Genomic DNA, 27,707 nt, shown 5'->3' with positions numbered 1-27,707 from the left:
GGAAAGTTAGGCGAGAATGTTTCAAACTACCAATTTAAATGCCGATCCGATGAGCCGGCCAATACGCCTCGCAGAGTGCAAGGTTATTAAGACATAGTCTGGTCGGCGGCACACAGTCGGCTAGTTTAGGTAGATTGGCCCGGGGAACCAGTGCATTTTCGAGAGCTCATTGCCATCGACGCCAGGCTAAGCTTGACCCCGGATTATTCAATGACTTGTTCTCGCAGTGTTGGAAACACGATCTGTTCTCATTACAAAGTAAAAAGTGACTTTGTAATGACTTTTGCATCTCGTGATTGAGATGAAAATCTTTTTTGTAATTTATACGGAATGTGAATTCGAGGCGAGAATAAATTTTACGTCGAGTCTTATTGAGAAATATTGAGAAGTATAAAGGAACATTTTTTTATAATATTACAATATGATTAAAAATATACACATTATAAAATGTTTTGCTGTACTACTCATTTTCATATATCTTATACAAATTTTAATGATCGCAGTCGTAGATGTTCGATAAGAGTTTTTTCTTTTTGTGCTATACCGATATTTGGTATTATTTATTTTTATAGTGAAATTGTTTAAAAAAGGAATAATTTTTATAGTGACTATTGCAAAAGAATTTTTAATTTGCTTTGCAATCGTCACTCCTCCAAGTCTTTTATAATTTTATTCTAAATATTTCTGAAATAGTCGGCATACAACGCCGACTATTTCTGTATCAATAAATTCTGCAGTGTTTTCGGGTTAATGTCGATTTTGGCATTTCTGTTTCGGCGAAAGGGGAGCACTAACCCGACCGTAGGCAAGGACGAGTGCTCGAGGCGCCGTCGAAGAAAAACAATAAAACGAGAATTGGCACGTCTGGCGAAACAGTTGAGTGCCGTCAATTCATCTGGCCGACTTGCCAGGACATGCATCTAACTATCGCATTATATGCACGAATTATCATCATACGTCTCTGAGTAACGCGGCTCTGACAATGTCACTGACACATACTATGTCCATCAAAAATACTTAAAGTAACAATAAATATATGAGAAAGTTCTAACGTCTTTGTAAAGATTTATTTTAAATTTTACTTTAAAAAATAGATATATTTTTTGCGTTGATTTGACGCAATTTGTTAAAAAATTTCACAAAATTCTATTAAATTATCAATATGTGATCATTTTAAATAATTATATCTATTAAAATAGATCAGATTAGAATTAAGAGCAATATTGTGATAATTACATAATTTTTGTTTCTAAAATATCAAGTAATTAAATATACAATTTAAATGTAAAACTTTAACAAGAAAATAACTATATTTATCTTAAAGACATATTATTTTTATTCTTTTTAGAAAAAACTATACTTATGTATCAATTAGCTCTTTTTATATCAAACTTATATTTTAAAGTTTTGATTTTTAATACACTTTAGGCGAATCTATTTTACAACGTATATTAGACAAATTGTATTAATATGATGTTGAAATAAGTTAATTTTGTTTTTCTGGAAAGTTGGATTTAATATATAGCTTTCGAACATAATCTTTACATACACTTATTATGATATCTCATAAGAAAGATTTTGATTTATCGTCTTGCAGTTGTCGTTTATACTCTTCATGAAATGCATTCTACTATCGATGCATTGGCGCCGATTGCTTAAATAAATTTTTCCTTGGCATCCTTTCGATCCGGTTGGTGACAAATAAGATAACCCTTCCTTCAGTTTCACATTACAATACAATTGCCTCAGTTATCGCAACTGACACAAAAGCCGTGACACAATTATAATGACCTATAAGAATAAAATGTCTAAAAAAAAAAATTTGTAGTATATATTATATTTTCTTGGTCCTTATGCGATTGCATTGCGAGATATCGATAAATATATCCGTAAATGTAATTTCGGTAAACATGTTTTTAAAACACGCTTTATTTTGTTGCCGACGTGTGAGTAATGTTCAATATATATCATTTTTCGGAAAGCGATCGCGATATGTCAAAAATTATTCGTATACATGTGACATAGGTAAAAGCTAAGGAATAAATGACAGAAGCGAGCAAAGTTTGACAGATATTCGCGTATAAAATTGTTGATATTGAGATTTCACTTTGTTTTCATTGTTGTTACACGTGATAGATAATCAAGAACATGTGATGTTTACCGTTTACATTGATCATGATATTAACATTAATAACAATATATTAAAAAGATATTACATCTGTAATCGTTAAACCGTATATACATTGTATGTGTATACACCATTCTAATCTGGTGCAACACGATAAATACGATAGATTGAAGACAAATTCTATAATGTTACTTTCACTGATGTATTTGTCGATCATTAATCACTAATGATAAGTGAGCGATAATTGTATTTACAGAATTCCGTTCTGGTTCATAGCACAGATGGCGTGAACCATTGAGCCCGAATTTTTGGCATTATCAATATGCAGCGACATGCTTATAAATGAATGCATGAACTCTAGATAATAGTTTGGGGTAGGAACTTTGCACTAGTGATTTGGAAAACCAGTTTGATATGATGATTAATAACGCGCGTATATTGCGAAAAATATTTTTCTTCATCCTGGGGGTGTGCCAGAAATCGGCGAAAACATGACCGGTTTTAATTAGCGGGCAGAACAATAATCGTTTTGTGCCCCGAAAGTTTATCAGCCGCTACCATGACTCTTGTATTGATTAAAGAGAAAGAGAGACGCACCGTCGAACACGGTTTAATGCAGATTAGTTGCCGCAAAAGATATTTTTGTATACCACAGATATTGCCAAATTTATCGCGTTATTGAACATGATATTTGAATTGTATAATGCGTAAAAATAGTAAGGTGCTTATCTTATTAGGACCGATATACATATACATTGATTGCTTTCTTTTTTATATAGAAACTTGTTCCTTTTTAAGTTTTCAGTAAATTATATATTGTGAGTAACTGGAATTGCATCATTGAAATAAATCGCTTACATTTAATAAAGGAGCAAAGGAGGAGAAATAAAATGTTATTCCGTGCTCATCGAAAAACCGTTTATTTCATGGAATAAATATTTTTCTATCTATGCTACCTATCTAGGAAGTACACATTATACATATAAGTATGCATTTTTTGCCGTCCTCTTTTATATGTTGGAAAAGATCTTTATATATGTATATATATATATATATATATATATATATATATATACACATTCCATTATTTTTTTAATTATCGATGCACTGACAAACAAACAGAGAATGAGTAGTGGACGAAGGAAAAGAATAGTGAGAGGAGGGAAAAAGATGAAAAGATAGAGGACAGCTTGACAGGGAAGAGATGAGTTACAAAAGAATCGATTTTTCAAGGAGCTTTCTCTTATATTCTAATGATTGCTTTATATAAAAATCGCAAAGAGTTTTTTTTATTAACTCGTACATGTATGTGTTTTTTTTTCTTTTACAATCATATAAAGTTCAGGGACGGTGCGTGCAAGTCGATCGTGTATCGTATACTATTTTACAAAATGTAGCTACAGTGCACTTGGCTCGAAGCCCAGGGAAAAAACGTGGAATTAAGTGTTACTCCGTATAGCATAAAAAAATTTTTAGCATGATTTTGAAGATTGATATATAGCAAAGATTAAAATTAATAGAATTTCACTTGTCGATGCTACAGGTTCAGATAAATGTCACTTTACCGTAATTATCGTGTTTTTATTGATTAAATACAAAGACCTAAATTGATCGAAATTTTACTGGTTTCAAAGGCTACATATAACTAGAATTTTTTAAGCGTCGCGAAGATATATCTACACACATTGTAGCATTGTTCCTTTCCTTCATGATATAATTAAGAATTATACGAGGATCAAAGACGGATCCTAATAAATTTATGAAAACTAATCGGACTTTAGATTACGCTACTTGTCAAGGTATCCTTGGAATAATCTTGTCCAAAAATATACTTGTCAATTTTTTCAACGTTACATAATGCGTGAAACAAAAGAAGGGACACATGTCAAAAAAAAAACGTCGTTAACCCTTCTTAATAAATGCATCTTCCAACGCGTTGAAATGCAGCTATTAATACTTAATAAGTCATGAGGAAAGCTGATGAAAGTCGGGCGCATTTCGCGTTCGTTACGCGAATAACGTTCATTTATCTAGAAAGAAACGTTCTTCAATACTTATTTTCGCGACTGTAAACATGCGAAATGTTTAATTTCCGCCGTATAAAAGAATTTCGAACGCCGAATATCGCGCCGTATAATTACAATTTATTTAAAACCGCACTCGTGTTTAAAAAAAGCGGAGGACAGAGCCGCCGATATACGAGTAACATCCTTGTCCTTCTAGGATCCATTTAGGATCCAGGAGTCTCAGCGAAGCAACACCACACTCTTGCCTATTACAACTTATTTACATAATTCGACACGCTCTCTTGCACACGCACTCTCACAATTTGCTAAAAAACGATCATAATGACAAAAACTATATATATAATATCTATATATAATATAGTAGAAAGACGAGGGGGTGGGCACAAGGGAGAGGGAAAACCATTAGAAAAACAACGATTTTACTGTACACCGAGATCTGTTGGCCAACACGTTTCCATCGATCGTCGATCTCAATTAATGTATCTTGCTTCCAATAAAAGAAATGAAAGAGGCAAGAATACATTTTTTTAACACAATTTAACCATATTGAAAACGATCGAATTGTACATACTTTGCAATTTATTTAAAGTCTCGCGAGAGTAAAAACTTCAAAATTTCCTACTACTTGTCACCAAACCGCGTTAGAATACATTTCTACGAATGTAAAAAACATGTAGTAACTTTTAAATCCATAGTATTATAAATACTCTAGGCTCACGCTCCTGCCTTTGAGGAATAACAAATCCATGTCTCGGAGACTCGAGCTCGTACACGTGGATCAGGTGCAAACGTATCGGCGTCGTCTTAAAAATAATACCGTGACTCTAGGAACTATCCGCCTTGCCATGGACCACCGTCAGGATACCTGCCGCTGACGACACGAGTCCCTCCTTGGCATCTAGCGCACAGTCTTCGAAGAGATCCTCGCGAATCACCACCAGCGCACTTTACGTCTCTGCTCTCTCTCTCTGTCTCTTTCTCTCTCTCTTTCTTTCTCTCTTTCTCTCTCTCTCTCTCTCTCTCTCTCTCTCTTTCTCTCTCTCTCTCTCTCTCTGTCTCTCGCGCTCCGAAGGGATCCGCATCACGCGACTACTCTCCGAACAAGGCACTTTCAGTCTATCGGATGAGGAATCGCCGAGAACGCGGCGACGACAATTGACGACGATTGATGAGAACAACGACGATGATTATCGGAATTGATCAGAAGGAGAGCATCGCGGTAGATTGTCTCGCACGGGGCCCTCCACGGCGTCATCCACGTCGCTCCCGTCATCCCGGCCGACTCGTAGGTAGACTATGAGCAGCCGCACTTCTCGACTACCATGCCTGGCAGTCGCGAGAACACGATCTGATATTCGTTGTCGAAGTACAGCATCGTGATCTCGGACAGTTTCCTAGGTGCACAGCACGGCCCGGTATTGTTTGGCGGTTCCGCCAGACTGACGATGTGTGTGTTGGGATAGGCCGGAAGAAAAGCCATCGGACAGTCACCCGAGCAGTAATTGGCATCGTATCTGCGACACAAACATTTACGCAATCGATCGTTAATGCAGATTCTACCAGCGCTTCTATCATTTATCGTTAAGAGATTATCATTTCTCGGGTCTTATTATTTTTTTTTTTTTTTTGTTATTAATTTTAGAAAGGAAACTATTTTGAAACTATTTTGATCACTGACGTAATCAGTTTAAAACCAATCTTGGAAAGGTTTATTCATCTTGAAAACAAATCGGTGCAGATGTATATGGTATAATGATTTATTCTCTTACGGTTTAAAGTTTATTAATTCCCGATATGTATATTTTTATCGAAAAAAGTATACGTCAAACTAGTCGATGTGTGTATGTGTGTATTTTAATTAAAACTCGTATACAAAGATTGTGAATGAATACAATCAACTTTGCGTCCATTGCTTTGTACTCTGCAATAAGTGTCATCGTTAATGTTATCATAATAAATTAGTTCGAAATGTACATATATATGAGCGCAAGTAGTGCATAAGAGATATTTTTAGATTGAACGTGCGCAATAACAGTTTAGCATTGTTGATGTAAAAGTTGTTCTACGTGCCAGCAAGAAAGCTACAGTTTCTGCATTGAAGCCGAGTTTGGATCAAATATTTTCTTTCATCAGAGAAATCTGTACGAGTACGTGCTTAACTAACGATGCATTAATCGTTTCGCCAATCAGAATATATAATCGTGGAAGTGTTATATGTCTTAAAATATTCTGATAAACATTCATAAAATATATCGAGCTAATAATTCAAATAAAGGAGTTTACTGTCATTTCTGATATCAAAGAGATAAAAAAAGAAAGAGAGAGAGAGAGAGAGAGAGAGAGAGAGAGAGAGAGAGAGAGAGAAAGAGAGTTTTAATAAAACATTTTTACTATACATTTATAGTTAAACTTGATTGTTTAATTTTAATCTTTGACTCGATGTTTATATAAAAAATGTAGTGAATATTTAAAAAGGAGATTGAAATGTGCGAAAAAATAATGGTACAAAAACAATAGAAATTATAATTGATCGACTGAAACCGGCTCTCTAAAAATTAAAATATCTTGATAAAAAAAAAAGGGAAATCGAAAAGTATATCATGTACTCACTTCTTGGGTGCGATTATCCAGTCCCAGCCGAATTTTTCAAAGTCCACTGTGAGCTTATACCGACAACACCTAGTCTCCTGGCTGGCCTCGTCGCAATTGAGTCCCACGTTTCTCTTGATCCTGGAGCTTCTTCGCGAATCGAGTTCCTGCATCTGCACCTCGAGATACGGCGCGTACTCCGCGCCGGGATTGGTCTCGACCAAACGGGCCGAGTTCCTGCGATGATTCCCGCCGGGTCCGGTGATCTTCAAGGCTACTCCGAGATTGTCCCGGGGATGTTTGAACCACTCGGCCACCATTCGTCTGAGCTCGATCGTGATCCAACCTCCCCGTCGTCCGAACGGTCTAGGGTGCTTCGTGGTGAGAGGTGGCCCCAGCAAGGGCCCCCCGGTCTCGGTCGAGCCCCGAAGAATCCTCTGCAACGTGATCGTCACCGGCCCAGCATCCTGGCTTTCTAGATCGATCGATTCGCCGAGTTCTGTAGTTTCTTGATTCACACCCCATATCCACAGGGACAATTCCGCTCTAGTAACGCGATGCTGAACGACTTTATCGGAGAATTTAAAGTACAGCACGTCTAAGCTGCCCTTTGAATGCCTTAGCCTTTGATCTGAAAAAGACCAAAAAATATATATATATTATATATAAATCGCATAATACAATAATTATCTCTCCTGCGTCATATATGTAGGTATATATCTGTATAAAATAGATGAATAGTTATATGTATGTATGTACATGTGTGTGCGTGCGTGTATACATATATCGGTAAAAACTATTTACGATTATTTAATATATGTAAAAAAGAGATGTAACATTTTACATTTCAGATTATTGCACGTGATCGAAGAAACATACTTTAAAGTTCTTTTTTTCACGATTAAAAATGAGAATATTGATTACACAAAAGTTGTAATTGATATTCAAATGCTTATTTTTAATGCTTTTTCGATCAAAGTCATAATTTTCAATCTAATACGATTATTTAATGCTGCGTAGTGCAAATGTATTAGGGTATGATTCGCGTCAATAATTGTGTCGGAAAATTCCAAATAAGAGATATAATGTCTCGTCGATAGTCTTGTTGATGCGCCACACACGCCAGCGGTGATAAAGTGCCGTTTCTTTTTCAAGCGTTCGTACGTGAATGCGTCTTTTTGGGTTTTTTTTTTATTTTTTTGTTTTTTCTTTTTTTTGAACGTGGAGGACTTGCCATCGGATCTCGTATTGCGTCATTTATTATGAAAAGATTCTCATGCGGTCGATATACTACATGCACGATATACTACATAACTCGATAAAGTATCGCCGCTTAATGCATCTTCACGACTACTTTCTGCTATCTGCAAATAAATATTGGATATAGCATGAATGAAAATTAAAAATAAAACATATAGAAAAATATTTATTGATTCTCGCTGCATGTAAACAAAGATATGCCTCCAGCGAAATGATGAATTTTGGATATAAATACAACTTTTGATCGTATTTAAGTGCATCGCAATCAGTCTGAATACGAGATATTCGCGAAGCTGTTTTCTTATATATACATTTATTAATTTAAAACTCAAGAGTATACATCTTAATATATTTCTGCGATGACTAGAAAATAGTTTCAAATCGAATATGTTAAAATTTCCTTTTTTTTCAGCTCTTAGCAAGATAAAGATGTCAAAATACATCTTCATTCGCGAAAGTATGATGTATCATCGTTGATACCAAAGATCGCTACATAGTACAAGCTACATTACAACAGCTTCATTAAGTTGCTATAGAGGTTATCGGAATAGAAAATGAACGCGATAATCATTTACGTATCGAGTCATTTCAAGTGCATTAGAACGCAAAGTTAAAAAAAAATATATATATAGACATGTATAAAGATTTGAAAATGTTTTATTACCTCTTTACTAATCATACGCTGACACGTGCAATAAGCGAAAGAAAGAGCTCAGAAAAACATGTAAATACTATAGATTTGCAGAAGAAGAGGAATGGATGATTTGCATCGATTATCGGGTTACGGAAATTGCGTTACTGTAACGCGCGCGAATAATTATTTCTAATTGGCCGATAACCAGACGAAAGCATCGACGATAAAGTGGCGTTATTAGAAAACACTGTTCCATATCAATACGAAAGTTAATTGATGCGTGATAATACGTTTTCTATGATTGACTTTATAACGGCGACATAATGTCGTCTTTGAAAAAGCTCATAAATTATATGTAATAATCTCATACGTAAGCATGCGATCGGTCTGTGTGTGATCGCGATATAAGAGCGTACTTCTTAAAATAAGTTTATCGGAGAGTTACGAGAAACTTCCTTTGCTGATCACGGTACTTTCGAATTCCAATCGATTGAATGAAACATGCATTTTATGCTTCCTTTTCTGATTATCGGCGATAGGCAATTTAACAACAATTTTATGAACCGCGTTCCTCGAAAATCATAATTTTTATTAACGACTTAAAATTTTCTGATGTTGACATTATCAGCGAGACACACTTGCAGAAAAATGAAAAACGTTTTCTATGTGTAATTGATTATCCGTGTTGTTCTCTTTGCCTGACGACGATATCGCGAACGCATCTTCGGAATCATACATAGATTCGCAGCAGTCGCGAATCAGCACATAATCATTGACACGAGAGAGTCAAGGAGGAATCTCTTTCGGGTCGCACACTTTCTACGATCATAAATATTCAAAGAGATAAAATGCAGAAAAATTCTCTGTACAAATAAAATGGAATTTCGTAATTTAATTGGTCGCAATTCCACCAAAGGTGAAATATCGCTCTAAGTATTTATGCTACAGTCTTTTTATACTATACGATTAATTTATAATAAGAAAATTAACTTTATATAATTTTCGCCGCGCTTTGATGATATTATACAAAAAGATTAGATCGAGAGAAAACTAAACAAGTTAATGTCATTTTATCTCATAAACGGATTGCAAAACCTTTGCTTCTCGATCTCTGATTCTTTTCCTTGTCTCACTAATTACGACTAGCTTCTACAAGATCGAAATGAGTTGCGACGCGACTGCATCGGGATTGCGTAGATTGCGAACAAAACACCGATAAAACTTGAAGGATGTGGCCGGTTTTCAAAACAACAGGATCCGCCAATTTAGAAACTTCTTCTCTCCTTGACTGCGGCGTATGTCATCGTGACGTCGCAAAAACATTTGACAAATATCCGCGCAGGATTTCCTCGCGATTGTAATACCCGCGATCGAGGGATCGGCAATAAATCAGCAAGAGAGAACTCAGCCGTTCAACGTCGCCGGTCATCCGTTTCTTGCCGATTGCACGAGCGCGGTGACACGCACGTGCGTCCGACATTTACCCCGATGACCGACGTTAAACTTGATCTTGGATCTCTCTCCTGGAGATCGATCAATCGATCGATCAGCGGCGGAAACGCGAATAAACAAGGGCGGGGAGAGGGAGGGGGAGGGGGGGGGAGGAAGAGAAAAAAGAAGAAAGAAAGAAGCGACGCGACAGCAGGCAGATTTATATACACCGGTAAGAGACTCTATTCAGGCCATCGCTCGGTAAAACGATCGTTTCCACGAAGGGTAGAGCCACCTCAAATCGTACCGTTATATACAAGAGAGCGAGCGACGTTTTTCTCCCGATCGATCAATCAACGCGCATGTATCGATACGCGACTTTGCGCGCATCTTCTAAGCCGGCCGCGTTCGTCCTGGTATTCGACTGGTTCCTCGATCGTCGGTCGCCGGTCGCTGTAAGAAATTTTCCCTGAAACTTATGAATCTCGGACAACGTTTCCCGAGGTAGGAGACACGACGCAATTCGAGGAAGATTTAGAAGAAATCGGTTTTAGATGAGCATATGTTGAAGAAATCGATCGAACCACATGTATCAAAGAAAATTACATTTTTTTTATCTCTAAAAGTATTATTCATTTATACATTATTTATATATTACTTATATTATATTTTTATATGCTTGCATATATATATATATATATATATATATATATATATATATATATATACAGACATACGATACATTTATAATATAATATACACATAATATCTCATAATTTGCACAATTGTCAATAAAAGTTAATTACTCTGTTAATATACTATAATTAACATTAATAAAAGATCATTAAAATTATTGTTCTACATGTATTGTAAATAAATAATTTAATATTATATTTGTATATAAATATTCATTTTTCTTTATACTTGATAAATAATATTTATTTAAATATTATAGAAGCAATTCAAAAGAAAAAAAAAGATAAAATATATTCTTTTCGCGGGATATTTATTCATTTACACTGTAACTGCAAGGCATTGCTCAAATAGAATGTCACCGGTATCTTTTATTATTCGACATACGAGTTGCACGAGCGTGAGACACGCAGCTTTGACTTTGCTCAATTTTGCATGGAAATTCGACGAAATTTCGTGACGTTTCCCGCGCGCGCGCGCGCACGCGTGCGGAGCAGGTTTATTTTCGTTAACGTTTTATGAGAGTAACCACGACAGACGCCGCGATTAACCTTGCACCTCCGCATTTTCGAGCACATTCGAATAATTCGATTATCATTTCTCCTCCCCCGCGGTCTACCCTCGTCTCGCTTTTATTTGCCGTCACTGTCACTGTCACCCGTCAGCTGTCTCGTCTTGTGCAACGATCGTCTGACGCGCGCGCATCTACCATCTACCCGTAGACATCTATGATACCACCGTCTACCCGTCACGCCGTCTACCCGGGGACTAATTATTATTAATCACGTCAACTTTACGATTACGGGACGTATCCTCCCCGCCGCGCCCTTCGCGCTTTACACGGTTGAAAGTCGGCGAGAGAAAGTTTGACAGTCGAAAACCTTTCACGTATTGACTCGGTTGATGTCTATGACTTATTGTTAGTATAATCCGTTCCGCCGATTCCATGTTAATTATTTGCTGTAAAACTGAATCAAATTGAGGAATTGTCAAACTTATATTTGACTAAAAAGTAGAAGCTAAATAATGGTAATATAATCAGAATATTTTTGAAGAAAAAGCGATACGCAATCGTCCCGGTCACAATGATTTCTTACTTAATCAAATGTCAAACAATTCATCCAATTACTACGTCTTGGATTTAGATTACGTTATCGGAAATTTTATCGCAAAAAGTTTACGGTAGAATTTCCCCGAAGTCTTGTATATAATTTTCTTTTTGCGTATAATTCGCAGAAAATTCGCAAAAATTGCAAAAATGAAAGCTAAACTCATGAAATCATTTTCCATTACAAGTCATTGTAACATCATTATTTTCATCAAGACTCTCTCATACACATGTTTATTATTTGCTAGTAAAAAATGTATATTAAAATAATGTAACATTTAAGATAGAGAAAGTGTACAAGCGCGATGAAATTAAATAAGCAATGAGGGAATAAATAATGGGGCTGTTTTCACCGAGAACATCCAATCATCCAAAGCCTACGAGAAGTCTGCGCGACGATTTGTCGCGTGATATTTTTAAACGTCGTCTCGCCGCCCTTACATTAGCGACGTAGCCGGGGAACGAAAGAAGAAGCGGCCGATAGCGGCGAAAAGTGCATTTCTCGGGGATGCGTCCCGAGTGGACGAGGGGAGAGAGGAGACCATGCGTCGTGGATGGTAGGAGGTCGTTCCGTATCAATTATTTCTTCGCTTTATTTATAGGCAGGGCCACGACACCGCGGTATCATCGTTGTTTTCCATGATTTCCACCCATTCTTCCAACGGGCTCTCCTCCAGTCTTGCTTTCCCGCTTATTCTACGCGATTCTACGGCGCGACGTGCGTCGGCAAAAGTGCGATTCCGCATGCTCGTTTCCGCGACTCGAAACTCGGCGACTACTATTATGGAGATAGGCCGATAGACGCTAAATGATAACTTCTAATTACCACAGATTAGAGATCATTTGCTTTTGCAATGAATTTTTCGAGCCGCTTCAATCGAAGAGATATCGAGTTAAATCGTAAACGCACATAAAAATTGTGTAAAAAGAAGGTGATATTATAACATATTACAATTATATAGATGTTTGACAATCAAAAAAATCAATTATTCCATCTAAAATATATATATATATATATATATATATATATACACGTACATAGAAAAGCAAGAACAACGAACACACTTTTATTCATCGGCAAAGTTTCGAGCCGTATATCGAGCGGCGGCGACAGAAAGTCTTTCTACCATTCGTTCTGCCATGTGCAATGCGAGTGACCTCCGCGTTCGCTAAAATCTATATTTATCCTAAGCGCTGAAGCACGATGTACTTAGTGCTTTGGCTTTATTGTTTTCATCCCGCGCTCATCCTTCTTTTTGTCGTTTACCTTTCCCACCCCTGCCTGCCTGCAACTGCCAACAACTGTCACATTTACGGCGCGCATTTATTTGTGTCTGCGCGACACACGCATCGGTTTGAAAATTTGCGTCGCCTTTTCGTCACGTGCAATTCCAAACGTGTAATTCTCGAAAATTTACAATTACCAAATTTTTAAACATAGATATACCATAGAGGATGATGATAAATATAAAAATGATGAATAAGCTGCTATATGAACATGACGTACTAACTTATAGTTTAAAAATAAATAAATATAAAAGTAATAATTATTTTTTCATTGTACAGTAGTATACACATATGGCAGATATTATACAGCAGAATTAAAGAGAGGATCGTAAAAGAAATTAAAATTATTAGCGAGATAAAGAATGTGCGTATAATCAAGTTAAATCATTTCGGCATCTTCGATTTTATTTTAATTATTTATAGATTTTATGGAAGGGGTCGCGTTAATTCGATAAATAATCGAATTTTATTCTACCAGAATTATCTTGCTTTTTTCTCGATACTTTTTCTCTAAAGATATATATAATGAATTAAAAATCTCTCCATGTCAATGGAACACCAAAATTTGAGCGACATTACGGCAAAAATGCGCGTCATCTTCGTGCGACTCGCGACTTTTTATACGAAGGGCGTTTTTTTTTTTTTCGCTCGCGACTTTAAATATAGCCCGAACCTCTCGCGCCAGACGGTCTGTAGCCTCGTCTGGACGAAAATAAGCCACCATCTTTCCCGCGTCCTGATGGTCTTTCTTTCTATTTTTTTTTTTTTTTTCCGGCGTAGTGACTCGTGTGTCGTGTATGGTGCCTCCCCTTGTCCGACCTTCAAGCACGAAGACGAGCAACAGGAAGGAACGAAAAGGGATCGACGGAAGGTGGTGTCGCACGAGGATGTAAAAGCGGCATAGCTTCGGCCTTGAGACGAGACGGGAAAAATATAGTCGCGACTTTCTCTCTCTTGCAGAGTTTTAAAGTAATCCTCTATTGCACAAGATTCTCGATTGAAAAGATAAATCTATTACATTCAGAGTATATTAAAATCACAATCGTGACAGATATTATTATTTGGCTACGAGAATTTTGAAAAAAGTGTGCGTATATTAAATATAAAAATTACACATGACACAATATTAAATATAAAATTTACATATCGTGAGCATTCTTGCCCTATAATTGACTTAATTTCGCGACAGAATGGCTTGCTTGCGTCGAAAGGAAGGGGTTTTCGCGAAGGAGATGTCGACTTACACATCCAATTCGACTAAACAGCCGAGGGCAGTTGGCAAGAGGAGGGCTTTGCGTGTGTCTAGACGAAAACGTCTGTCTCTACGCACACCTACCCGCTCGCCAGGAGCGTTGAACCCCGAAATTAATGTTGTAACGCAATGTCGTATCTCCGTCCCGTCTCATCCCATCCCCTATGCCGTCTCGTTGCGCCTAAAGCCGCTCGATAACGTGCCCTCTGACTTCGTCTTGGGAATACCTAATTGCACTAATGATCCTGCGAGCCCACGTAGGGCGCGGGGGTGAACGACCCTTCCCGGATTTGTCGCGTGGAGAACGCATTCGCGTTCGATAGAAGCCGCAAGTTCATTGCGATATCAGCTGTTTCGCTTAGAAACGCAACAGTCCTGTGATATCAAATTAATGTGACGAGAAATTAATCCGAATTTCATTGCATCGGAACGTATTGCATATACTTGATTAAGTATTGCATATACTTGATTATCTGTAATGCTATATTCAAATCCGATCATTCAATTTTATCGTATCTATATAAATTTATATTATACCGTTTTTTAAAATAAAATTATTATTTTCAAATAATTTCAATTTTCTGCTTTCTTCAGATATTTTGAAAAGAACGTTAATATGTAAAATTCGAATGCTAAAAATCTGAGAACATTTATACAGCCTAAGATAATAAATGTTGTTTTATTCTTTCGAAAATAATCAATTTGATCAAACTTACACTTGCGATCGTCTATCTCTTTAGCAACTTTATTCGATTCGCATCGAATCGTCTTGGTTGAAAAGTTTCACCTCGTTCGCACAGAAATCCACGCGACGCCAGATTTATTATCGCGCTCGCGTTAAGTAATTACCGAGAATCGCGTTGAACACGATCGATGATAATTCTAAGCAATTTCCCCGCACGGGGAAAAAGAAGCAGGAGGGAGAGGGAGCGCTCGCCATACCTATCTACAAGTACTTATCGTTTCTTTCCGGTGGCGGAGCGAACCTAACGCGCTCGCTCGCAACGCACCCCATAAAACACGATCCTCCGAGGGATCACCTTTTCCGGGGCGACCGCCGGCACCGGGGCGAGACCGGACGTAAAAACTGCCGTCTCTCTCTCCGAATAATCTGCATCGCGTGACGCGGGTCGGCCCGCAATTGCGCGCGACTGCACTTCGACAGTATAACAGCGTAACTCGATAAAATTCGCATTTGGGTCACGCGTACTGGTTCCCTCTCTCTTTCCTTCTCTCTCGCCCCTTGTATTCTTTCTTCCTTTTACTCTTGGTCTGTTTCTAGCTACCTCTTTTCCCTCGAAAGGGTCTGCCTACGCGCCTCGCGTGCGTTTATGCGCCCGCGTCCCCTTCTTATGGAGGGAGGCGGCCTGCCAATACGCTAGGGGGCGGAAAAGGTGGAAGGAAACGCCTGTACTTGCACCCCGATTGCTTTCTTGTTCGTGTCGAAGTAAATCTGTCGGGTAACCAAAGTTCTCACGGAAATCACATACATAGTATTTCGATTGCTGTTAAAATAATTGGAATTTCTTCGAATTACATTCATTCCCAAATATATGCTTTTTTCTAACAGAGACTTCGGTAAAGAAATGTTTTTAATAATAAAAATTCACATTTACAGTTGAGATACGAGATAATAAATACAACAATATATGTATATAAATAAAAACTATGTATCATGATCATGAATTTAAAGATTAAGAGCTCAAATTATATACGACATGAGTTTACGATTTTTAGAATCATCATTTTTTTTAAGTATTTATTCAATATCGATATACTTAAGGAAGTAGACATTTATTAAAAATTAAATGCATATCTCAAAATTTTGTATTTATCATAACAAAATCTTGATAACATTTCCGGATAACGTTTGAGCGATCCATGTATGATTAAATTCTATCTAATATACAATATAATTTTTATTACGATATGCATTGGATTATTATATATCGATAATAGCTCTTAAATACATGTGTGGCAGTATACATGTACATTTAATACTTAAATTGTCGCTCACGCGACGTCAGGAACAAGACAAACTTATTTCTCTTACAAGGATTACTTATAGATTGTTCAAAGCGTTTCTCATCGGTAATAACTTATTGATAGTTTCAGTATCTATTAAATATTGTTGTATATAATATTATTATATCTTTTCTAATTATATAAGATGATAAAAACAAAATAAAATTGCCAATCTTAAAACTGATATCATTCTTTTTAAATCAAATTTCAAACGCGATCGGTATGTCTCATTTCGATTGTTATACTTTAATCTTCATGATAACAGATTATTTTTGCACGTTATCGAGATATAAATTCATCAAAATTATCGATTTCTAACTCTATCGAAAATCTCTGATTCTGAGAAATATCAAACAATCTATATCAATATTTAAAAATGAAATAAGGCAAAATACGAATGGAAATTATTAAAAGTCTACAACGACTGTAGTAGACAAAGTGCTGATTTTAGTTACTGAATTATCGTTATTTACCGGATTTATCTATGTAAATCTATTTCAGACTTGCTAATTTTGTCGAGATGAACTGATTTAAGGACCAATATAAAATGGCAATTTAAAAATAACGAATAGACAAATGTGTAAATGGTGAAGCAAATTCAGTTAATACGATATTACGAATATATTATAATTTTCTGTATATTCTAGAATTATATTAAATCCTTCAGTTGCTTTTGTTTAATATATTTTTAGAATTACTATGGTTTGTATATAAAGCTATATATTCAATTTAAAAAATTAGCTTCTAATAAGAAAATGTCTAGTTTATTTTAATGTAACAAAGTTTTTTTAAAAAATATAACATTTACTTTTAATATAATATGTATATGTATATGTGTGTGTCTGTGCGAATTATGCATTGAAAGATTGCGTCGTATCGATATAAAATTATTAATATTAATAATTCGTGGAAATTTTTTGCGATAGTGGATTATAAAAACATTCAGAGAAGAAAACTTTGAAAGACTGTTCGCATCGTTTTAAATACATTTTTAATTATGGCAACGGTTATACTCTCGATTAATTATCAAAATGCGAGCGCGTTGTTACACAACAAATAAGAATAAAAATCAAAATAGAAAATACAATAATGTTGATAAATCCAAACTCCGAGTTTATGTAAGCATTTTATATCGTGCTATGTGTAATATCGTTATTGATAATTACAATAAAAAGTCACAAATTTGATTTCAAATCCACGTGGAGAACTGTTGAAATAATCTAGACGAGTAAATATAGGTACAGTAAATAGATATGTATTATCGTTTTTATAATTAAGTTTATAATATATATATTTTATATATATATATATATATATATATGTATTATAAATTTAATTATGAAAAAAGATAATACATATCTATATACTGTACCTATATTTACGCGTCCGCATTGTTTCAACAATTCTCCACGTGGACTCAAAATCGAATTTGTGATATTAAATTTTCATAATTAAATGATACACGAACATAAAATTAGTTTTTTTGTTCATTAAAATTAAAAATATAAGAAAAATTTACGAATAACATTATATATTATGCAATGATATGCAAGTTAATCTTTATTATATTTTTGTTCTTTCTCTGTAACAAATCGATTTTCGGGAAATAATAAACACGTTGATGATTTGTAATAAATATTAAAAACTTAAATATTAAATATGAAATATAAAATTGCGTTTATATAACTTACATAAAACAAAAATTTCTTTACGTAACTCGAAACGATAATTTTAGAGAATTATGCGAATTAAATGACGGACAATATAATTATATCGTTGTACATTTATAAAAATATATAGACAAAATTTCATCCCATACAATCTTCTCTTTTATAATTATCTTATTATATTTCGCTACATATATACGCTTCTTCGAGTTTCAAGTCGCGTCGACCACTTTGAACAATCATCGCTCCAGCTGACTAGAATAAATTGCTGTCCTAGAGAGTAGCTCCGGGCTACGTCATGGACTAGGCTCTTGTCTCAACATAATATGGTCTTAACAGCCGCCAGTCATATACAGACAACTTTAACGCGATAATGGGAGATGGGCCTGACCTAGGCTGTGCACCAGCCATGACCTTCATTGGAGGCCGGTTCGTCGTTTGCATACGTATTGCATTCGCGAATCTTGGTGATCGCATTTAGTATTAAAGAGAGAAAGAGAGAGAGAGAGAGAGAGAGAGAGAGAGAGAGAGAGAGAAAGAGAGAGAGAGAAAGGAAGGGTAGGCAAAGAGAAACACAAAAGCCTATATTTAACATTTATATTTAATTCTAAATTATATTTTAAAAAATAATTTTGATTTTTTTTGTAGAATAAATTAGTAGTCATTATATATCCATTTAATCTAACATAATCAGTATACATACGCAAACTACCGTTCAGCTTATATCGATTGATATCTTTCGGTTAAATTGCAACAACAGAACGCTAATATATCAAGCATGAGCTGGAACATCCCTCGTGTCCTTGCAAAATATACGAAATTATCATTTCAATTTAGATAATAAATGTCGAATGTTATGTGGTGATCTTTTTTTGTAAAAACAATCCCGGAAAGAAAATCTGTTGTTGCTAATTATGACGGTGAAATCTATTAATTTCATCTACACAGGACGATGTATTTGTCATTGAACTTTTTTATACATTTAATTGGTCCCTTATCGTATCGTTTTAATATGCGTCAGCGATACACGCGAGAAAAACATTTAAAATACAGTTAATCAATCGCGTCTGCAGTGACTATCGGACCGACGTGCACGGTAATATTTCCTACAGAAATAATTTTGGTCAACGTCATCGGGGTTACGCGGCGGTGACCACAAAGAGAGAGTCTAGTCTTTATCATAATGAATTCTTCAGTCTGTAATTTATTCTATAAAGTTTTAATATTGAATTGTTAATTGCGTAATAGGTTCTATAAAAATTTGCACGTTACAATATTGCAAGACTTATGTTTACTTTTATCATAAACTTTTTTTAAACATTTGAATTTACACTTGTTTCTTAATCAAAATATTGATTCAGATTTCAAAGGTATATAATAAAAGCTTCTTCTCTCTCTCTCTCTCTCTCTCTCTCTCTCTCTCTCTCTTTCTCTCTGTAATTAATAAAAACACTTTTCCAATTATTGACTGTCCTAAAGTGCTGATTTGCGCTGGTCATCGATGAAGGAATAATTTATCGATACATCATATACGTGTCTGCACGACACACACATACATATATGTGTACGTATGTCTGTGTACTTACAATCTGATCGACTTGCAGCAAGAGACGATCAAGATCATTTGATCTCTTGAGGACGTCGGGTAAAAAACCGCCGGTTGTTTTGCCGAAGAAAATATCAAGATACAGATAGAATGATACACGTGAAAATGTAGTAAACTAATATGACTAAATAATCGACGATTCTAAAAAAATTGCGAAAGGAATGAAAATAGAAAAGGGTAAAAAGGTATATACGCATTTTCAGAAGCGAAACAAGAAAAATCACATCGGACATAGGATAAATAATTAGTAAAAAAATTTTGTAAATAAAAAACAAAGATAAAAGAAGGAAAAATCATGAATGTTGAATAAAACATTGATAGATGAGAGAAAATACAACGAATGCGATACACATAAATAATATACGATACGCAAATGTATTGAAAACACACGAAATAAAGATATGAAAATTGAAGAGTAAAACAAAGAAATAAAGATATGAAAATTGAAGATTAAAATAACATAAATATAAATAAAACAATTTATATACACACACGTATACGCAAGTATACCAGCGATTTGTGCAAGGTATGAAAATAATGATACATAAAATTAGATGTAGATATCAATAAATTTCGTAAGAATATTCAAAATAAAAAAATATTCTCTAACTTCCCTTAAATTGTTGTCGCATAATTAATTATCAAAACTAATTAATACGCTTATATATTAAAACCATAGAAAGTTCTTATATACGATTGTAAATAAGCATAAAAAAGTTTAAAAGACAAAATGTAAAGGATTATATCATTTCACAACAAGACAATTAATAGAATCTGCGATTAATAGAAAAGTAACGGAGATGCGTACAGAAAAGTCTCGGCGGAGGAAGGAAATTCGCACGAACGAATTTCCAAAGATTATTCCCTGCAGCGGGACCGAGATGCTCGAACAGAAGAGACAAGAGGTCGTTGGTGATAACCCGTCGCGAATATGATACCGGTCAATCATTCTTTTTTTAGCACTTTTTCGATGCTATTTTCTATTCAAGTTCGACAGCGGCCGATATCGAAATTGAATTCTTATTGAATGCAGTGTGCGTGTTACGCATGGTACTCATGCACGTAAAAAGCACTGTTATCCAGTTAAATATATTTTTTTTTTTTTTTTTTTTTTCCATTAAATCGTTCCGGTTATTAATCTCACCGATAATGTCAGACAGTGGCGTAACTTTCGAACTCTCATTCGTACTTCGTCTCGTTCGTTATCTGCATAATGCTAAATATATGTGAACTTATTTTCAAACGTTGCAATGGCAAGATCAGTTTAGGAAGCAACGACATTGATTGACACAGTTTAACACCGCAGATGATACAGCAACTTATAAAGAGTTAGAATGTATTTAGAAACGTCTTAATTATAAATTTATAATTTAATTTAAGTTATTTATAAATAAATATAATTTATAAACAAAAGGCTGTGATCTATACATTGACAATTATTTTAATAAATAATATTATGTAATAAAAAATACTGTAGAGAGTATAACAATTTCAATGACAGTTATTCTTTCATTTTAACTTTAATGATATGGCACTCGTGCTTAATTAATAATAAATTTTTGAATTTATTCGCCACTCTATAATTTGTCTTTAATGTAAACGGAGGTAATAACACTTTATCATGGTTACAAGCAATCATAATTAATGGCCCACCCGATGCGACGGCAATGTGCAATGCAAATCCCTTTGTTTTTGCAAAGACCTCGATATTGGGCTGTCTCACCTATTCCGATTGCAGTACTGAAAAATAAAGCTATAATTGGCGCGATAATAATAAACTGCAACTCTTATATCGGAATGCCAAAGTGTCCGTAATCACGCGATACGCGATAATCGTCCACAATATGGTAGTCAAGGCGCCGGTAAACTCTGTCAAAATTCACCGTCGTCGTCGAGCTAGAGATGCGCGCATAAAAATTACGCTAATAAAATTTAAATTTTGCACCAAGCCCTTAACCAAGGACCGATTGGTTTCTCGCCGAGCTCCTAAGCAGGTCGTTGATCTTATTTTGTTTCTTTTTTTTTGCCAACACACGGAGGCCCTAATAGCGGGTTGTGGTCCTATCGCTATTATTACGTGCTTATTGTTAGTGGCAAGTGGCTCGAAGGCACTTTCGCCCGAGGGACTCGTGCGGCGACGGACCGCGCGTTTGGAGCTCCTTCTGCTCCTTAACAAGTGTATATTATACACGGAATGCATACGGGGTGTCCCCCGAAAACACGCAATGTTCTTAAGCTTTTACTAGTCGTTGAGTGAGACCTATGAATTTTAACGTTTCCAAGTCTTTTAAGAACTTTTTTACGTTTTGCACACACACACACACACACACACACAGACATATTCTTTAATAAATTATTTAAACTTTCTAATTTTTTTATTAAAATTGTAAAGTTTGTATTTTATTACAAAGGATATCAGGATTAATTAAAAGTTAAAATATTTTTCATCATATGCCACAGATTGATGATCAATAATAGTTTCCCATTCAATTGTAACAAGAAATTGCGAATAAAAACTGTAAAGAACTGCCAAAAGATCCGAATGATACGAATTCTGAGACACCTAGTGTAAGATATTTTATATATCTATATATAACTAAGGGACTAAGGGGAGAGAGAGGTCGGAGCCTTGATAAGGCCTATTATTGCCTTGCGAAAACTCTCAAAGTGATAAAGTGAGATCAAATTTTAAATCAAAGTTGTTAGAAGATCGAAGGAAGCCTCAAATTAACAACGATTAAAAAGTTCTATTTCAATCAACATTAATCATTTAGATACATTAATATCCGAAATACTTTGAATACTAATAATAAGACTAAACTGATGTATAACAGTTTTAGAAAGCTAATTATTCGATTATAAAAACTTTATAAACAAAAAAGTAAAGAATTAAAAAAAAAATTATTTATAAGCTTTAATGAACGTTACCTATTCATTTTGATTTCTACGAAAAGTTATTAAAATAAGAAATTTAAAAATCTTCATTTAAAATTAAATGTGTTAAAAAATTATATTATTTTCTATATTACATTTCAGTGTTGAGTCACAAAGCTAAGTGGTACCATGACAAAGAATAAAAAAAATATGTGAAAGAAAGAGAAAAATTTTTGATTTCAAAAAAGATTAAATATTTAGTTTAACAAAATTAAATTTGTTTTAATCAATTTTAATTCATTTATATTTTACAGAAATTTATTAAATTTTTTTTTGTTCTAAAGAGTTGCAGCAAGTGCGAATTGCCAAATAAATCGTAACTCATCAATATACGTATACCTGAATATGTGTAAGAGCCAGTTATAATTGTTACACACATACATACACATACACACACTTTGGTACTACGTACGCACAAACACACAAAGAAATATATATATAAAGTTATATGATTCATACCGCTCATCAGTGGCAATGATACGATGCAATTCAGTGTATATACAATGTAGCAGTATACAGGGTGTATCATTTGAAAAATTTCTATCTTGTTTATTTTGTGAGTGATTAATTTTTGCAAAAAATGTCAAAAGAAATCATTTTTAAGGAAAACACATAAAATAAGATAAATTTAACGGCGCCGTTTCATCTTCATCGTCGATACTACAACTGCATATTTAAAAATTTTTAAATGAGAATAAGAGTTAGGTGGCACACCATTTTTTAAAAGTCTTTTAATTGTTTATAACCAAATATTTTTTTATTGAGTGGTATTTTTCGAGAAATTGCACTTGGAAGTTTTAAATGTCAAAAATATTTTCTACATATAAAAAAATAGAGATATACAATTTAGAATATAATTAATTTATTTTACACTTTTATTTATATTGTAAATGTTCAAAATAATCTTTATTGTTTGTTAAACAATAATAAAGGCTATTCTCAAACAAATATTTTGGAAGGTATCTGGTAAAATAACTCTACATTTCTATACACCCTTGAAGTAAATCGTTCATATTAAAACAATTGTAAGTAAAATAATATCGTACTAAATTGTATATTTCTTAATTGTAAATTTGTTGTATCTAAAATTTCCAAGTGCTATTGCTCGAAAAAAATTTATTTAAGTTTAAAAAAACAAACACGTTTGTAAAGTGAATTAAAAGATCTCTGAAAAATATGTCACTTAACTCTTATTCTTATTTAAGATTTTTTTGAAGGGGTAGTTACTCCAATGAAATAGGAACTGTCCAATTTATCACATTTATATGTCGCTCTTAAAAATAAAATTGATCTCTTTTAACAATTTTTGCAAAAATAAATCGATTATGTTATAAAATAAATAGAATGGAAGCTTTTCAAATAAAACACTCTGTCTATACGCCGGACAGATCGGTAAAGTTAATTTACTTGAAGTTGCCAAGGAAAACATGATCGGTGTCCCGTATGAAATATTATCACTCGTGGTAATTAACTTTGAGCAAACCATGGCTGATAAAAATCTTACCGCAGCCTGGCGCCATGAATAACGCTACCTTTTACCAAGTTATGCAATGAGTTTTTGCAACCGTATATCAAAACTAAGTATCTTGCAGAAAAATGATTGCAACTCGACTTACATTTTATTTGATAATTCATTGCAATAGATTTAATATCACATACGTTACATCTGTATATCAATTGACTACTACATAGAATAGGACATTTTCGATAAATCAAAATTTGATATATTTGTTTTTAGATTTATAATTTATTTGCCATAAAAACTAAAATTATAATAAAATTAGTATATTTTGCGTTTAAAATTAACATATATTGATGATACAATATCTAGAGGTATTGAAATCTTTTGTTGAACTTGAGAAAAAAGTAAATTATAGGGAATAAAATTTGTAGTAAAATATTTTTTTTTTTATGAAAATGAAGAATTAAAAATTTTAGAATAAAATAAAAATACTAAAAATTATATATGAATAAAAAGTATACATAATATTGAAACAATACAAATTTAGAAATATAGGATGTCAGGAATTCAGATAAATATAATTATATCTCCTAAGACAAATTATATATCTTCTAAGAAATATGAAAAGAAAAGAGTTATAGAATAAAACAAAATGATATTATATGAATTTCATCTTCTTATACTATTTATTATGCATTTATTTGTCTTGAGAAGTTCTCAAATATTTTGTAATCATCAAAGAATGTAAAAAAAAAAAAAAAAGAAAAAAACTTACGCGGTTGCGCCAAGGCAAATACGCTCTCGGTTTTGGCGGTATACTCGTCAACCTCTTCGTGGTGCGTGATACCAGGCTCGAGTGGTTGCGGCTGATCGGCCTGCATCCCGTACATGTCCATCAGCTTCGAGATCGGTGGGATCCTTGGTAACGCCCGGCCTGTCATGTTAGGCGCTTGTTTCAAACCGAGCTTGTTCAGGATCTGCTCCTTGATAGCTTCTAGACTGAGCGCGCGGATCTCCTCGTGCATTCTGCAGGCGTTGCAAGCGTTACCCGCCATCGCCAAGTGCCGGACATGGGTTCTCTCGATGCTGGGAGCGTCGAAGGCACCGAGGAGGACCAGCGAGAGTAATAGCAGCGCCCTCGTGACCATCTTGTTCAAGGTCGCCCTTGGTTGGATTAACTACGATCGGCCTTCGTCGCGACAGGAATGATCAGATGATCGATAGCATCATCGTTCGTTCGCCTCGAATTTGTCTTGTCTTCTCTCCGAGACGGATCTTAGATTTTCTCGTAGCTTCGTCTTCTCTTTCTAACGATAAAAATCGTTGATCTCCGATCCTTAGAGATCTTTTCTCTGTTTACTTCTACTCCTGTATCTTCGGCTTCTTTCGCGAAAAAAGTCTTTTTCCTCGTCGCAGCGCCAGCTTCTTCCTGAACTTGCGCAACCATACGTTCTCCTCTTGCAAAAACTTCCTGGTCCCCTTGTCGTCACCGTACCCTGAAGACGATGCTTCGCCGCAAGAAGGCGACCAGCCTCGATCACAATCGCGATTTGCACGATCCAGTTTCGCTTTCTTCCTTCTTACGTCACGAAGCTATTAATTCCGTGGAATCTTTACGAATCTTCGACAACGAAACAAATTTCTTCGGTTTATGCAAAAAATGTGATTGAGTCGAGAAGATATTGCCAGATATTTTCCGAGCGGTTTGCACTTTTTATCGTGTTCACACCAAAACCGTTCTCACGCACACCAATCACTGCGAGAGGGAGAGAAAGAGAGAGAGAGAGAGAGAGAGAGAGAGAGAGAGAGAGAGAGAGAGAGAGAGAAAGAGAGAGAGAGAAAGAGAGAAAGAGAGAGAAAATCACAAGGCACTTTAAAGTATCTCGTCGAGATTTTGTGCAAAATGTCCTGGATAGTCTGGAGATCACACAGCCCGGTGCATCTTCGTGACCTTCAACCCCAGTACTAGCCTGCTGTCGGTCCAAGACACGCTTTGCCGCGTGACTGTTCAATGACGGATCCTGTTTCTTGTCAGTTTACCGGTTTTACACGTCATGACGCGAAATCTGACCTGATTTCTCTCAATGAACCTTCGACGATGAAATCAATCTTAGATCTCTCGTTCGTGCCGTGCAACTATTCTCTCCGTGACGTTACACTTCCGGTACTCTGACTCGGCCGGCCCCACGGCGGGATATGCTACTGTTGCGGGTACCAGTCTCTCGCGCTAATCGGTATCACCTTCGGATCTGCGAACATCAACCACCGATACATCCAGCCGGGATGGCGAAAAGAAGAAGGTGATCGTGTGTGAAGCGCAGCGATGTGACGGAATGGTAGAACCCAATGGATCCTAAAAGCTTGCCGGCCTGTCAAGCACTGAGACAGGAGGCGCGAATTCTCACCGCATATATGTCCGAGGTGGAGGCCTTATCCTCTCTACTTCTTCTTTCTTCTTCCCCCTCCGAACTTCTCTCTATCCTCACCGCTACTTTGCCATCTCCCTCCTTCGCGCGAACTTCTCTCTTTCTCCGTCTCTTCTCTCCCGTAGTATCTTACGCACTCGCGTTGTAGCGGCCGAACGTATATCTACACCCGCCGCCAACAAATGTCCCCCCTTTTCTCCCTCTGCCCACCTCCTCCCTCGATATTCCCCGCCGCTCCCAACCCTTTCCGTCACCGCCACCGCTGTCGCCGTCGCTGTCGCCGTCGCCGCCGTCGCGAATGCCGCCCCCCCCCCCTGCCTCTATTGCCCTCTTATAAGCCCGCGCGCTCGACCGTCGCACCCGGCGCGACCCGCCATATCCCACCGTTCCTCATGTACGAACCTCTTCTTCGTCCCCTCTGACCGCGCACGCCACCGCGATTCCCTCGCGAAGTACGCTTAACTTCGTTCTTCCCTACGCGACGGTCCGTCAAAGATCGTCACGATTGCAGAAAGAATTCACGCGGGCACCGACTGTCGCCCGTGTCACTCATGCGTTGAAATATCACCGAGGTCCCTCTTCTTCTCTTTCTCTCTTTTCCATCCCTTGTGTCAATGAGTTAAATCGACACTATGAGGGATATCGGGATCATGTAGCGCGTTCCCGACTGTATGCGATTAGCATGCAGAAAAACTGCGAAAGGAACCTTTTACCCTTCGAAAGAGGGATAATTCGAGCTTGAGGGGAGGGAGAAAGCCATTTTAACGATTTAGCCTTCAGTGTACGATTGTAACATTTTTAATTCCTCTTCTATCTATACAATTATCTGGTTCGATCTTTGCTTAATTTCTGATACTGATTTTTTTTATTTTATATTAAATTATTCCAAAGATTTGTTTTAATGCGACCAAACGGCAAATTATAAACTTATTTATTTATTAAATGTTTAACTTGTTCTCTCTTGCGTTGTGAGGACAGATAAGCACCACTACACTGAAAACGTTACATATTATAATACCTTTATAATTTCGACACTATATTTTTCGTCAAACTTTTTAATGTAAATTTTTAACCTTTCCGTTATAGACCCTAAACCTGAAGGTCGAAACGTCACCTTTATGTCAAACATTTAATAAATAAATTAGTTTAATTTGCCAGTTTGGTCGCATTAAAACAAA

The 27,707-nt window shown here is 35.7% G+C and overlaps 1 protein-coding gene across 1 annotated transcript; it reads right to left on the bottom strand.

Moving 5' to 3' along the window:
- Nucleotides 1-3,044: 3,044 nt before the first annotated feature.
- LOC140666053 (growth/differentiation factor 8) lies at nt 3,045-26,652 on the bottom strand. The gene is made up of 3 exons (XM_072892781.1): nt 24,879-26,652; nt 6,766-7,375; nt 3,045-5,669 (listed from the first exon to the last, which is right to left on the bottom strand). Exons 1-3 carry the CDS (start codon nt 25,249-25,251, stop codon nt 5,450-5,452), a joined length of 1,203 nt encoding a protein of 400 aa, XP_072748882.1. The 5' UTR covers nt 25,252-26,652; the 3' UTR covers nt 3,045-5,449.
- Nucleotides 26,653-27,707: the final 1,055 nt, after the last annotated feature.

The sequence above is a fragment of the Anoplolepis gracilipes genome, chromosome 5, assembly GCF_047496725.1.
Source record: "Anoplolepis gracilipes chromosome 5, ASM4749672v1, whole genome shotgun sequence".
In the NCBI taxonomy this organism is placed as follows: Eukaryota; Metazoa; Arthropoda; class Insecta; order Hymenoptera; family Formicidae; genus Anoplolepis; species Anoplolepis gracilipes.
This window is presented reverse-complemented; position numbering and strand designations above follow the sequence as displayed.